Source organism: Ursus arctos, unplaced genomic scaffold, assembly GCF_023065955.2.
Source record: "Ursus arctos isolate Adak ecotype North America unplaced genomic scaffold, UrsArc2.0 scaffold_21, whole genome shotgun sequence".
In the NCBI taxonomy this organism is placed as follows: domain Eukaryota; kingdom Metazoa; phylum Chordata; class Mammalia; order Carnivora; family Ursidae; genus Ursus; species Ursus arctos.
The window spans coordinates 42,996,275-43,012,117 of record NW_026622886.1 but is presented as its reverse complement, the minus strand read 5'-3'; the positions used below and the strand labels follow the sequence as shown (position 1 = coordinate 43,012,117).

The following is a 15,843-nucleotide window of genomic DNA, read 5'->3' as shown; positions in this document are numbered from 1 at the left end:
TATGTTTTCATCTCTACAGTTAGTATCACTATAAATTATAAGTATTTCATATTACAGATGTTTATATATTTTTTCCTTAAAATTATCCTGAGCATTTTGTCATGTCATTGTTCAGGTTTTTGAACTTCTTTTTATCACTGGATAATATTTCTTTATATGATTGTATTGCATTGTATTGGTTTGTGGTTTGTCAGTATTATGAAAGCCCTCTAATCTGCATATAGTATTTGATTTTCTGATTGTTTCCTTAGGAAATAGTTCTAGAAAGGAAACTGCTTTTTAAGGAGCATGAGCTTTTGTTAATACTTTTGATGTATGTTGCCAAATTACTTTCTAATTTGGAATGACCATTTTAGCACAGTCTTGCTAAAATTGGTGATTTATTTTATCCAAGTTCTAGCATAAATATGGAAGAATCTCACTACAAAGCTGATGTTAAAACCATGATGATAATACATATATCGTAGGCTCCCTGCTTCTGGAGAGAGATCTGTCATACATTTCGTGTAGTTGTACTATGGTTTCACCAGCAGCACAATTAAGTGTTTGCATTCAGGAGTAAATGGGCTAAAGGATACACAGAACTCCTGTGAGTGTGAGCTAATTTTTCCCCAACTGCCAGTGCGTTTTAAGCACAATATGAGTAAATGTTTGGTTGAGTAAGATGAATGAATAAGGAAACCTCAGTAAATTTTTTTTTTATTTTCTTTTGAGTTTGATGCTTCACATTCCGTTATTTTATTTGCCTACTTTCTCTTTCAAAGGAAATTTAAATAAAGTTAACAGTTAATTTAAACACTCTTTTTTCTGAATCATTCCTCCAGTGTTTTTCTTGACTTTTTCATTTTTTTTTTCCACTTTCATCATTTTTGAGAATGAAAGCTTGTTTTGATATGTGAAAAGTTAAGAGGTCCCTCTGGTGGAACATTTAGGAAATACATAGCATTAAATTTTCATGAAGAGACATAGACTTGTTTTTAAGTTAAACGGTGTCAGCTTTGTATGGTAACTTTCCATCTAAATGATGTAACGAATGGTGTTCATTTTCTGGTTCATTTTCGAAACCTTTTTAAACTTCAACACAATGAGTATGTTTATGATTTGTGAAGAAAATACTAGGAAAGAAGATAGCTGCAAATGTGCAGAATTTGGGGGCTGGATAGGCTTTTATGGCCTAGCTTGGAATGCTAATCACTGTTAATAAAATTGTGTCTTTGTGGGAAAATAAATGTTCTGAGAAATGGAATGATGGATAAATTTCTTAATAATTATGATTTATCGGGGCCCCTGGGTGGCTCAGTAGGTTGAGCAGCTGATTCTTGGTTTCAGGTCAGGTCATGATCTCAGGGTTGTGAGATCAAGCCCCACGTCCAGCTCCGCGCTCAGTACAGAGTCTGCTTGTTCCTCTCCCTCCCTCTCTGTTCCTCTTCCCCGATCTCTCTCAAATAAATTAAATCTTTAAAAAAATAACTATAATTTATCAAGTACAGTTTATCTTAGGATTTTCTTAGTACCTCTGACTTCACAATGACCCAGTAAGGTAGGTAGTATCAAACTCACCTTATAAAGAAACTAAAGCTCAGAGGGATTTAATGATTACATCGTCTAGTTGGTAAGTGGTGAAGCTGGGAATAGAATTAATGTGCTTGCTCTTCTCACTATACTGTTCTTCCTCTTAGATGGAAGGATTGGGTTCATAACCATCTTTGGAGTGAGCAAGGGACTGACCCTGAATAAAGGTTAGGATCTGAAGAAGTGATCAAAGTAGATACATCTGCATAGATGATGTAATTTTTTGTCTCCTCTTGAGGTTATACATAATAGCTAATCAGTAGCAGAGTCATGATCTGACCCCAGGCCTGCTTGTTTAAGAAGCATGTTCTTTCCATTATTCCTCGAGGTGAATGACCAAGTTCCCACTGAATCATCAAGAATTAAATCATATTTACCATTGTATTGATTTTCGTGTGTCCTATTTTGATTAATTTCAAAGGTAACATGTGTAGCGTATGTCATGTCACAATTAAACAGAATATTTCCTGCTGGAAAGCCATCTAGTTATTATTACCATGTACATTATCCATTTTGTGAGCTACCCAATAGGTTTTTAATCCGTATTTGACTTCTCCCTGTATCAGCATTTCTTTCCCTTCTTACTAATGCTTTGTAGCTTTATTTAATGAGCTGAGTCTTTTACATGAGACAGTATTATTTTTATGCTGTGAAACTGTAATCTCAGTTCAAAGCACCTGATGTCAGTTTTAAGAAAAAATACATGTTTTTGCCAATTATTTTGCAAATAAGGTAAATTTGGAATTGGGAATTTTAGGTGCGTGTGCTTTCACACACCGTATGTTATAGATTTGTTAAAGATTTGGGAAAATACACTTTGAACTTAGAACGATTTAAATGAAGCAGTCAGCAGTACGTTGACTAAGCTATTGCCTATAAGTAAATAGTAATAATTGTAATAGACTTGCTTTAAAAATTTGTGTCATCAGTGATTAGAAAATGGGCATTTTATGATGCAAGTATGCCTTACCTCAGAGGTTGGCAAACTACAGCCTTTGGGCCTATTTTTTGTATGGCCTTGTAGCTGTGGTTTTACAACATTTTTAAAGGTTGCTTAGAATATATGTGGCAGAGACCAGAAATGTATATGGCTACAAAGCCTGAAATATTTACTCTTTGATCCTTTACAGAAAAGGTTGGCCTGCCCTTACCGTACAGCTTTCTAGGTGGCAACAAAAAAATGAATAATAAAATACTTTCCACTCTTAAAATCAGGAAGCTGCTATGCATGCTATAATGTTAGCATGAGCTGTTTATTTTTTTTAAAGATTTTATTTATTTATTAGAAAGAGAGACCACGAGTGGGGGAGGGGCAGGGAGAGGGAGAAGCAGACTTCCTGCTGAGCAGGGAGGCTGACGTGGGACTCGATCCCAGGACCCTAAGATCATGACCTGAGCCGAAGGCAGACACTTAACCGACTGAGCCACCCAGGCACCCCTAGCATGAGCTGTTTAATTAGCATAGCCAGAAGAAAAAATTCAACTTCTAATTCTTCAAAAATTCTGTTTTATAATACTACAGAACTCTGTATACTATGTAGAACATTTGTGGAAGTAAAGGTCTGTTTCAGACCTTAATACTCTATTAATTCTTTAATGAGGTTTTAAATAAGTTATAAATTGTCTTTTGTATTTTCTGTGTTCTTAAAGGGACATTCCATGGTTCCATTTTATTCCAAATAGTAAGTGGATATGAGGTGGTATTAACATGGGGAAAGAAAGCAAAATGAGAAAATAACAACAGATACTCTTCTCCTACCCTTATTATTTTATAACTAAAAGTTTTAAGCTCATTGTTCCTCCACATACTTAGCTTATTAGGGTAGGTGTCCTTGTTAGTATGAACAATTATGCACATTTTTAAGGATAATTAGTGAAGGCAGTAATGCTATTTATAATATTTTCAGCCTTCTAAAATTTTTATATTTAAAAGATACAACTAATGAATTTAGAAATTTATTTGTTTTTACATTATTTGAAACTTACATGTATAGTCTAGCCCTCAGAGTTCTGTATATTAACACCAAAATGTCATTATGTCTTGCATATTGTTGTAATAGAAGCTGAAGAGCATATATATAAACACAGGTAAATACAACATGTATGTTTCATGGATTTCTAAAAATATTCCTGTCTTACGATTTCACTTATACATGGGATCTAAAAAACAAACTAATGAGCAAACATGCAGAAACAGACCTATAAATACAGAGAACAAACTGACGGTTGCCAGATGGGAGGGGATAAGGGGGTAGGCAGAATGAGTGAAGGAAAGTGGGAAGTTCAGGCTTCCCATTATGAAATGATAAGTCATAGGGATGAGGAATACAGTCTAGGGCATAAAGTCAATGGTATTACAGTGGTATTGTATGGTGACAGATGGTAGCTACACTTGTAGTGAGCATAGCATAAGCTGTTGGGACTACATCAAAATAAAAAGCTTATGTTCAGCGAAGGAAACAATAAAACTAAAAGGCATCCTACAGAATGGAAGAAGATATTTGCAAATGACATGATACAGGGTGAGTATCTGATACAGGGTTAGTATCCAAAATACATAAAGAACTTATAAGACTCAATACCCCAAAACCAAATAATCCAATTTAAAAGTGGGCAGAAGGTATGAACAGACATTTTTCCAAAGAAGGCATACAGATGGCCAACAGACAGTTGAAGAGATCCTCAACATCACTCATAATCAGGGAAATGCAGATTAAAACTACAGTGAAATATCACCTCACACCTGTCAGAATGGTTAAAATCAAAAACAAGAAACAGCAAGTGTTGGAGAGGATGTGGAGAAAAAGGAACCCTTGTGCACTGTAGGTGGAATGCAAACTGGTGCAGCCACTGTGGAAAATAGTGTGGAGTTTCCTCAAAAAAGTTAAAAATAGAACTACCCTATAATCCCGCTATCTCACTGCTGAGTACCCAAATACAGACACACTAATTCAAAGGGGTACATGCACCCCAATGTTCATAGCAGCATTATTTACTATAGCCAAGTTATGGAAGCAGTACAAGTGTCCACTGGTTGATAAATGGATAAAGAAGATAACATAGCTGTATATAATGGAATATTACTCAGCCATAAAAAAGAAAATCTTGCCATTTGCAACAAGATGGATCTATAGAGTATAATGCTAAATGAGATAAGCCAAAGACAGATACCATATGATTTCACTCATATGTGGAATTAAGAAACAAAACAAGTGAATAGAGGGGAAAAAAAGAGAGTGAGGCAAATCAAGAAACGGAGTCTTAACTACAGAGAACAAACCGATGGTTACCAGAGGGGAAGTGGGGGGGGGGAATGGGTGAAATAGGTGATGGGGACTAAGGAGTGCACTTGTGATGAGCACTGGGTGATGTATGGAATAGTTGAATCATTATATTGAAACTAATATTACACTGTATGTTAACTGGAATTAAAATAAAAACTTAAAAAAAAAAACCGCATACATTACGAAGAGGAATGACTGCAATGTTTCCAGCTCCCTGGATAACCCATATTAATCTTGCTTTGTGGATTTTCAAAGCCCTCTATAGCTTGTGCTTTATCTAATCCTGATCCATGCAACGTAACCAGAAGTAAGTTCTCTTGATTTTGGAAGCAAATGAATTTTAGAGCAAATGAATATGAGTTCTGTTTGATTTTTGTTATACACAAAGTGATTTCTGGTAGCATTTTTATAACAAAACCATAATTGCCTGAAATTATTTTTGTATAATCTTATTGCATAACATTTTAAGCAATGTTAGGGCTTAGACAAAAAAATCATTTAAAAAGTTTTTTAGTCATGGAGCACCTGGGTGGCTCAGTCGGTTAAGTGTCTGCCTTGGGCTTAGGTCATGATCTTGGGGTCCTGGAATCGAGCCCCGTGGTGGGTTCTCTGCTCAGCAGAGAGTCTGCTTCTCCCTCTTAGTCATTTGTCAATTATTAAATACTTATATTTGCTGCAAGTTTTTTGATATTTATAAATAACGATGAAAGATCACACTTTTTTTTTTTCCTAAAGATAACAGGTAGCTTATAGTTCTCTTTACCATCTAAACATCCCGGTGGTAGTTATACATAAGTAGTGATGCCTAGCAGGATTAGTTTTGCTTCATAAAACTTTAAATTTTCAAATTTAATATATATATTTTTAAAAACTTGCCAGTTCCATATTAGGAAGTAAATTGTACTGATCAAATGAAAAACTTTAATTTCCGCTGCTGTTGAAGAATCTGTTGGTAAAATACAATAGCTATTACTTACAAAATTCTTTTTTTTTTTTTTTAAAGGAGTGGTTTTTTGTTTTGTTTTTTGTTTTTTTAAGAGAGAAGAGAGGGGAGGGGCAGAAGGAGAGAGAATCTTAAGCAGGCTCCACTTCCAGTGCAGAGCCCAACATGCGGCTTGATCTCACGACCCTGAAATCATGACCTGAGCTGAAATCATGATTAGGACACTTAATTGACTGAGCCACTCAGGTGCCCCTTAAAGGAGTTTTTTAAAATTACTTCTTACTGCTACTTTCAGAAATTCATTCTTTGCACTTAAAAAAGTACATAAAGATATAATATTGAATAGAAGATAAGCTCTGTGAACGCAGAATTTTGGCTGTTTTGCTTAGTGCTATATCTCTAGGTTCTAGGACAGTACCTGGCACATATTGGACTCTCAATAACTATTTGTTGAATGGAAAGATTTTTAAGGGTATTTATTATAGTGTTACTTGATATATTGAAATAATTGGTAGTACTCTAAACATTCATTAATAAGGGGTTGATTAAAGTATAAAATAACCAGCCATATACTAGAAACACAATTTTCCTGGAAAAAAGTAGGTTGTTCCATGTTTATTGACGTCGACACAGTACTTCATTTTGTGATAAAAGCAAGTGGAATAAACAGTATATACAATGGGATACCACTTTTACTTTTAATATTTTGATTAAAAAATACATAATCTACCTATGTATAGCAGTTCTTAAACTTTATGGTTTTAGGAAGGACCCTTTTGCAGTCCTAAAATTACTGAGGACTGTAAATAGCCTTAGTTTGTGGGAGATAGATAGATAGATAGATAAATTTAGATATATATTTACCTTATTAGAAATTTAATCAAATTGTAAATTTACTTATTCGTTAAGAATAATGAACTTATTACATGTTAACATAAGTAACGTATTTTTAGAAAAATAACTATTTTCCAAAATAAAAACATTTAGTGAGAAATGGCATTATTTTACATTTGGGCAAATCTTTTTGATCTTTAATGTACAGGTTAATAAAAAACAACTTGATTTTCATATCTACTTCTGTATTCAATCTGTAGCGATGTTTTGGTTGAAGTACATCAAGAGAATTTAGCCTCATGCAGATATGTCGTCAAAACAGGAGAAAGTATTAATACTCTTTTCAGATAATTGTAGATATTCTCCACTGATACCGTACCAAAACTCTGAGGGGTAATTTCTTCAAGATGAGTTGCAATGTGCAATTTGAAACCGTGTCAGTGATTTTTGTACACTCTGTCTCTAACGTCCTTTTTTTGTTTTACACGTACAACAGATCTTTTACATATGCAAGATTTTATAACTCATGCATGATTCATTTGGAAAATACTGGTTCGTTGTTTATGCAAATCTTCCCAGTGTTGACACATTTCAAGATTGATATCTTTAATTCTTTAATACCTACACCAGTCTCATTGCAAAGGTTTTCAAGTATACTGAAGTTGTCAAGCTCATAGTAATGGATGCAACTTTTTCCAAATTTTACTTTTCACTTGAAAGCTTGAATGTTACAATTGGTAACAAAGTCAGCTGTTTTTCTTGAGGTGACGTGCTTGCTTCATTCACTTGTTGAGAAAAATGTCAGTGAAATAGCCAAGTCTGAATAGTTTGCCATTTATTCATCTAAAAATAGGGTTCCATAAAAAACTTAGTTAATTCACTTTTATCACGGTAATACTTAAGGCAAATTATATTTTAAAAAATTCTCCAAATCTGTAAATGTAAACGAACCAAAAAGAAAACGTAACAAAATAGTAACTGTGCTTATTTTAGGAAGATGAGGAAATTGTGACTTTTTTCCCTCCTTTTGTTTTCCTTAATGAATACATTTTTGTTATGTAATACAGTTTCAAGTATTATAAAGATAAAAGTATGGTATTTATAGCATACCTTACAGATAGAGTCAAATGAATGTGAATTACTAAGAATATTTAGTTATTTTCTCCATTTTTCTTATTAGGATTTAGGCCCTGAATATGAAGATATATTTAATATTTCTTTGAAGTGGATTTTAGAAAATGGAAAAGATGTTGGAATAAGGTAAAGGATTTAATTTCCACTTTAACCATTTGGTAGTATAAGAAGTGATTTTGACTCTAAGATCTCCTTAATTATTTTTAACTAGGTGTGTTGGTTATGGCCCTGAGGAACAACTGACAAATATAACCGATGTGCAGTTTTTACAGTCCACAAGACCACAGATGTCTTTCTGGTGTCGCTTTCGACGTGCTTTTATCACTGTCACCCACAGATTATTGTTGTTATGCTTAGGTAAGTCGTTGGGATGAGAAAGAAGATACCTGATAGTCTCGAATTTTTGTATCTGTATTTTACCAAATGCCAGGGTTGAGAATTTACTTCTGTGATAGCTGACATTGTAAATCACATCCAGAAGTCTTCACTAAGGTAGAATAATATTGAATTCTTTTTTTTATAATGTCAGTATTAATCTAAGGGCTTAGAAAATAGTAGTATAAAGGGAGGTGGAATAAAACTTTGTTAGAAGAATGTCATAGAAAAAGACAAAGAATGTCTTTAGAAAACAGAACAGGAAAACAGAAAAATTAAACTTATTTTTTAAATGATAAAATATAAATTAAGTTCATTAAAATTATTTTTAATTTTAAAAATATCATTTACCTGCGTTAAAATTTTCATTTGGGTTCCTGGATTTTATGTGACTATTTTGATTGATTATAGGAATTTAGGAGATAATCATTTTTTTCTTTGTTCAAGTCCTTTAAAAATAATTTTCCTCAAGTGTATGTTTACAGTCTTAGGAAACTCTCTTTTCTAATGTGGCAAAGGAAAATGTTTGTGAAACATAGTTATGTAGTTTAAAAAAAAATAGAAAAATGTTCAGTTATCAGCATCATGGAGGAAATGGTTTTTCTAGAGAGATTAAGTGAAACTCTGGAAAATGTTTAGTACTGAATTGTTCTGTGTAGTCGTAATTATGTAGGTAATTCAGCCCACGTTTTGAAGGCTTATTCCATTATCCCATTATGGCAGTTAAAATAATCACTGTGGAAACTGTCATAAGATTTCTCTTTTTTTGCTTTCTTTTGTTAGTATCAGATTTAACAACTGTACCAATAACTTCAGATTGCAGTGAATGTTATTGAATGTCAGTGAGCACAATTTTTAAAACACAAAATAATTAAATTTTGCAGGTGTTGTGATGGTTTGTGTCGTTCTGCGTTATATGAAATATCGCTGGACAAAAGAAGAAGAGGAAACAAGGCAGATGTATGATATGGTGGTGAAGATTATAGGTATAAGTATTTGTAAAAATCAACTATTTCTAGAACTGTTATTACGTGATAAATTTCAGCGTGATGTCCAGTGATTGATTCATTTGTAAATTTGTTATGTTTTCAGATGTTTTACGAAGTCATAACGAAGCTTGCCAGGAAAATAAAGACTTACAACCTTACATGCCTATTCCACATGTGCAAGATTCCTTAATACAACCTCATGACAAGTACGTTCAAAGTGTTGTGAGTTGAAGTAGATCAGAATGTTGCTGTCTTCTGAAGTTATGAAGATTATATTGAGAGTTGTGGCCCTTCTCAAGTAGACCTGTTTTACTGTACAGGTTTTACTTTTGTACTTTAAGCTCTCCTTTCTTTCTAAATTCTGTTCTGTTCTCCCCGTGATTTTGAGTGGCATAATGGACAACTGGATTTCTAAATCATAATCACTTTTATACATTTTTTATTCTTACCAATCTTCACCTTATTTCATTTAAGTTCATCTTACTAAAGAAACAGAGACAGACAATAGCCAGTGATGTTTTACTAATAATGCCTTAAATAATTTTGTTGTTAATGAAGCTTTTTAAATAGTACTAAATAATAACTTCTTGAAAATGAAAGATGATTCCATAACCTAACACAGCATTCTTCACTAAAGCAATACCCCAGAATCAGTGGTGGAATTTGGGGGGAAAAATTCCTGATGCTTAGCTCTTCCTCTGGAGAATGAAATTTAGTAAATCTGAGATGAGCTTCAGGCATCTAAGTCTTTTTTGAAAAAACTTTGTAGGCAGTGATAAGGAAAACCAGAATTAATAATAACCATTGCCTTCACTTACTAATACTTGAAAAAGATGACAAGCCAAGATGATAGTAAATTTGTCATTTTGTTCACATGATAGGAAAAAAATGAAGAAAGTCTGGGATAGAGCTGTTGACTTCCTTGCTGCTAATGAGTCTAGAGTTCGCACAGAGACACGAAGAATAGGTGGTGCAGATTTTCTAGTTTGGCGGTGGATCCAGCCTTCTGCCTCCTGTGACAAAATATTAGTAATACCTTCTAAAGTATGGCAAGGTCAAGGTATGTATTTTTAAACAACAAAAATAAACATGGTGTTTTTCTAATTTTTTTCATCTGTGAAAATAAAAAAGTACTGTTGAGAGATATGACGGCAAAGCTCCCTTTGCAGTTCCATCCCGTAGAGGGAATTAATGTTAGCTTCTTATGTATCCTTTCACGTTTCTCCTTTCAAATATGAACGTAATGGTTTGTCTTTACCATAATAGAACATTACATACATTACTTTGATTTTTTCCTTTTTCACTGAAAGCAACTTAGTGTTGTAGCTCTAACTGCATTCTGTTCCCCTAATTTTTATGCCAATAAGACGTAATTTATGTTTTACATATATATAAAACATATAAAAGTGGAACATAACTTTTCAACTGCTCTTTTTTTCCAATTTTTGCTTGCCTGCCTCTTTCATTAAAGACCCATCCACCTGCGTATCCCCTGTGCCAAGTAGCTTTTGTGGCTGTTTTTCCATATTTTTCTCAGTGCTTGCATGGTTGCAGAAACAGGTATATGTAAGTATATAGGAGGGCTTGGTGATTGGTTTGCTTTAGGTTCCCAAACCTCTGCTAGTGATAACTGTTTACCTCCCTTGACTCTCTCATATGGTTAGTTGCAAAATTAAATCTTGCAGTTACTTTAATGTGCATTTCAGAACTAGTAGTGAGATTCTTTAAATCTTCTTGTTGGATAAAAGCATATTTATCAATGTTTGCTAAACACAGTATTTATGAGAAAGTTAAGTAAATTGTTTTGAAATTTCAAAAAAGTAAATCCAGTCACTCCCTTTCTTCTCTAATTTTCACTTTCAAAGAGCTTGAATTAATAATAGTCTTCAATAATCATGGCATAAAAATGATGCTTTGACGATGCCAAAGATGACACTAAACATTAAACTTTTTGTTTTAAAAGGTGTCTGCAGAGGGTCCTATGAAACCAAAACAGAATGCAAAGCCAATCAGATCTGATTACCTTAGTGCCTGATTGTAATGGGTGTGGATTCTCAGCCTAATTTCTTCAAGTAGCTAGCAATTGGTGCTCATGTATGCATATGAAGTTCTAGAAAAGGCCATTATTCTGCTCATATGAATTTTATCATTGTAGTTGTCTTATTTTTAAAATGTGAGGTTTTCAAGATGAATCTAAAGACAATTTTTTTTATAATAATTTTTTATTATGTTAGTCACCATACAGTATATCCTTAGTTTTTGACGTAATGTTCCATGATTCATTATTTGCATATAACACCCAGTGCACCATGCAATATGTGCCCTCCTTAATACCCATCACCGGCCTATCCTAATCCCCTACCCCCTTCCTCTCTGAAGCCCTCAGTTTGTTTCCCAGAGTCCACAGTAAAGACAATTTCTTGACCTGGGTAATCCAAGTTGTTCTTATAAATTAGTAGTGGGGATGGCAGACTCTAAGTGTGTGAAATTGGATGCTCTATATCTAGAATTTAAAACCTCAGACTCTTATTTTCATTTTATCATTTTCTTTAGGTAGGAAAAGACTGCATAAGTATCATATAAGACTGTTTTAGGTCAGTTATAATAGTTGTAACTATTGATATGTAACATGAATTGATAGATCTAAAATGTCCTACTACTTCATTTTATCAAGGTTCCAGTAGAGTAAATCTTAACAAACTACATGCCAAGTACTGAGCTATCTTAATTTGAGTACTTCTAAATGCACAATGTGAAGAATTATAAAATCAATCTCCCTTTACTTGAGAGTCTTTGATAAAAAAAAAAGTTACAGTGAATTAGTTGCTGAACCTAGAAGGGAATTGAGAGTAAAAGAAGACACCTATTTCTTAGTAAGTTGAAAAAAAAAATACAGTGGCCTGAGATTCTATTATCCTAAAGGCTGAAAATCCTGAGGTAGAACCTAGTAGCCATTTGCTTAAAGTTTTTGGAGGGTTGTAATGGGAAAATTCTGTAGATGCCAGCAAAAGAGATTTGAGTTCTTCTAAGAATTTGATCATAAAAGCATTTGTTACAGGAGCAGAATAATGAGAAGTTGGTGGAATATTTCTTGATGATAATTATCTAAATTGCCATTTAAGAACATATAACCCTAATATAGAGAGAATTTAGTTCTAATATTACTTACATTTTATGCCATTAAATGTATAGTCTATCTAAATATAATTGACTTTGCTTGTAAAAAATATTAATACATAAACTAAGTTTTGCTTTCTTTTAAATGTATCTGAACACAAATGTTGTGCGGTAAATATGGTTGTATAGTGGGGGTTGGGGTGGTGGTTTATGTAAAAAGATAGCTTGGGGCGCCTGGGTGGCTCAGTCGTTAAGCGTCTGCCTTCGGCTCAGGGCGTGATCTCGGAGTCCTGGGATGGAGCCCCACATCAGGCTTCTCCGCTGGGAGCCTGCTTCTTCCTCTCCCACTCCCCCCGCCTGTGTTCCCTCTCTCGCTGGCTATCTCTCTCTCTCTGTCAAATAAATAAATAAAATCTTAAAAAAAAAAGATAGCTTAACTTATTAACAGGCTTAGTTTATCCTCTTATAAATAACAGTGGTTTAATTAAAAGGTACATGGCTAGAGGGTTGGTAATTATAGTAGTCTTTTGAAGTCACTATATTATAAGCTTTGTCACTTAATAGTATTTTTTTCAAGTAATTGTTAAATAATCAACCTTATTGAATTTTTAGTTCATTTTCTAAAGGATAGTTAAGTATAAATTGCATTCTTATATAGCATTAGTATCTCTAATAGTATTTTAAAGCACCAGTTAAAAATCAAACCATACATGCTGGGGAAAATTGTTTCTTTCTGACAGATGTAGTCTTCAGAATAAACATTCATTGGAAGGATCCAAACATAGTTCCTGAGGTATTTGAAATGTATCCTCATTCAGTAACCACTGTCTCTTTGCTTGTACCAGGAAGTGATTACAATTTAGTTGGGGAGACAAAATATATATCTTAAAAATCGGTTTGATCTTCACAACTACTTTGTGATTAGAATTGGCCAGAAATAACTTCTTCCAGATCCATTATTTTGTGAAAACTTGGGTCTAGGCTAGGATAAGATGGTATTAATGCTTCTAGTCATTCCCTGCTAGCCCAGGGCAGTACTGGAATTTCAGGGAACTCAGATTGCGTTTCAACTAAAAGGTCATCTAAGAACACAATCTATACACTGCCAGAGAAGTCTGGGTGGTACTAGAGGTTCACAGACTTTCTTGATCTGGGGTTTGGCAAAGATTTTTCATGTCTAGTGGCCATTCCCCCACCCCATATCAGGCACTGTTAGGACATTCACACCCCAGACTTTTTTTTTTTTTTCACTAGATACTTCTGAAATCTTTAATTGATACATTCAGGTCTTTATTTTTTTTCCCTTCCAAGTCTTTAAATTTCAGTTAGTTAACTTACAGTGTAAAATTAGTTTTAGGCCTGTATTTAGGGATTCATCACTTACATACAACACCCGGTGCTCATCATAAGTGTACTCCTTAATCCCTGTCACCTGTTAAACCCATTGGTATACTCTGAGCCATTAACTTATTTTTTAAACTTTCCTGCTTTATATATATGTTGCTTTTTTTTAGGAATCCCCAGACTCTCCAATTCTTCGATGTACCTACTTTTTCCAGTTTTTCAGTCTTTCTCCTATCTTCATTTCTTTTCCTGTCCATCTTAGTTTCCATAACCCATCTTTCCAATCCTTTTCTTGCTAGTATCCTTTTTTTTTTTTTTTAAAGATTTTATTTATTTATTTGACAGAGATAGAGACAGCCAGCGAGAGAGGGAACACAAGCAGGGGGAGTGGGAGAGGAAGAAGCAGGCTCCCAGCAGAGGAGCCCGATGTGGGGCTCGATCCCACAACGCCAGGATCACGCCCTGAGCCGAAGGCAGACGCTTAACCGCTGTGCCACCCAGGCGCCCCTCTTGCTAATACCCTTAAGTCGTTGCCTATCCTTCATCTTAGCCTGGTAAATTCCAACCAAGGATGAAACTATTTTGTCTATGTGCAGGGAGCTGAGGATAGCAGAGAAAGTCTATACAGTTCTGCAGACTGGTATGTCATAAGTAATCAACCTCAGTTAGGCCCTCAATACTACTTGACTTTTATGTTCTTACCGTATTTTACCAGTCACTTCACTTTCCTACTCAGTAACAATTTTAGATTTCTTTCCGTCTTTTCAAACCTTTGCCCTTCTCTCTCCTGATTCTCAGCTGATGACTTGAATAGAAGCAATCAGATTGTACCTGCCTCAGATTTCCACCACCAAATCCATAAAATTGCCAGAATCCACACTCACCCTCACCTCCTATTGCATTTGAGGAGCTTCTTTCTTTTTTTTTTTTTTATGATATGTTAGTAACCATACAGTATATCATTAGTTTTTGATGTAGTGTTCCATGATTCATTGTTTGCATATAACACCCAGTGCTCCATGCAATACGTGTCCTCCTTAATACCCATCACTGGGCTAGCCCATCCTCCCAGCCCCCTCCCCTCTAAAACCCTCAGATTGTTTCCTGGAGTCCATAGTCTCTCATTGTTCATCTCCCCCTCTGTTTACCCCCCCTTCATTTTTCCCTTCCTTCTCCTACCGATCTTCCTGCTATTCCTTATGTTCCACAAATGAGTGAAACCATATGATAATTGTCTTTCTCTGCTTGACTTATTTCTAACTTAACAGAGACGTGAGCCCTTCCCTTGTCTTCTCAAGTATCTTTTACTAAAGTGTTTTAAATCCCTGCCTCTACTGGATCTTTTCATCAGCACTTAAACAAGCTGTATAATCTTTCTCATCTTTAAAACACATTGTTGGAGGTGTGCCTGGGTGGCTCAGTCAGTTAAACATCTGCCTTCGGCTCAAGTCATGATACCGGGGGTCCCAGCTCAGTGGGGAGCCTGCTTCGCCTACTCCCACTCCCCCTGCTTGTGCGTTCTCTCTCTCAAATAAATAAAATCTTAAAAAAAAAGAAAATAAAACACGTTGTTGGAGTGTACATTGTTCTTTAGCTATCACTCTGTCTCTCTCTACCTGTTACAGCCAAATAGCATTAGTTTACTATACTCACTGTTTTTGCTTTTTCACCTCCCATTTTATTCTTCAGCTGACTCCAATCTATTTTCCATCCCCCTTGTTCCAGGGAAACAGCTCTCAGACATCCATATTGCTAAACCTAACGTGGACATTTTTCCTTTCTGTCCTTACTTTACTTAGCAATGTTAACAATTGAGCCTGCTTTAAAACTTTCTTCTTTTTGCTTTGGGGATGCCACTTTTTTTCTAGTTTTCCTGCTACCTTGACCATTTCTTCAGTCTTCTTTTCTGGATTTTCTTCTTTTCCTGGACCTCTAAGCGTTGGGAGTTTCTTAAGGCCATCTTCATTTCTCATTCTGCCTGTCTTCCTTCTACCTATAGATGATCTCATGCTGCAACTTCATTTAGCATAGATATGTTGATAACTCCCAAATTTATATCTTGAAGTAAGTCCTCTGGTTTTCAGATTTTTATACCCACCTGTATACTTGTCTACTAGGATATGGACACCACATAGCATGTGCACAAGTTTAGTATCTTCTCTCACCAAACAGACCTCTCCCCCCCCCCCCCACAGTGTTCCTGTCTAATTAATGGTACCCCCTCTCAATTGGTTTTGCCATAAACCTGGGA

General features: G+C 34.9%; 1 protein-coding gene and 1 long non-coding RNA gene across 5 annotated transcripts in view; one reads left to right on the top strand and one right to left on the bottom strand.

Annotated features, from left to right (window-relative positions):
• Positions 1-15,843, top strand: part of LEMD3 (LEM domain containing 3) — a 61,325-nt gene that overhangs the window by 40,283 nt on the left and 5,199 nt on the right. The window contains exons 5-9 of the mRNA XM_026499604.4: positions 7,814-7,893; positions 7,979-8,124; positions 9,027-9,128; positions 9,235-9,337; positions 10,013-10,191. Of these exons, the coding sequence (XP_026355389.1) occupies positions 7,814-7,893; positions 7,979-8,124; positions 9,027-9,128; positions 9,235-9,337; positions 10,013-10,191 (610 nt within the window). The remainder of the gene's footprint in view (positions 1-7,813; positions 7,894-7,978; positions 8,125-9,026; positions 9,129-9,234; positions 9,338-10,012; positions 10,192-15,843) is intronic.
• Positions 3,520-15,843, bottom strand: part of LOC113256322 (uncharacterized) — a 41,101-nt gene continuing 28,777 nt past the window's right edge. For 3 of the 4 annotated variants that reach the window (XR_007189765.2, XR_006409749.3, XR_006409750.3), the window contains one exon: positions 6,390-7,476. This is a non-coding gene — a long non-coding RNA (uncharacterized LOC113256322). Of the gene's footprint in view, positions 7,477-15,843 lie in introns of all 4 variants that reach the window. The other variant, XR_006409748.3, reaches the window with a different exon arrangement.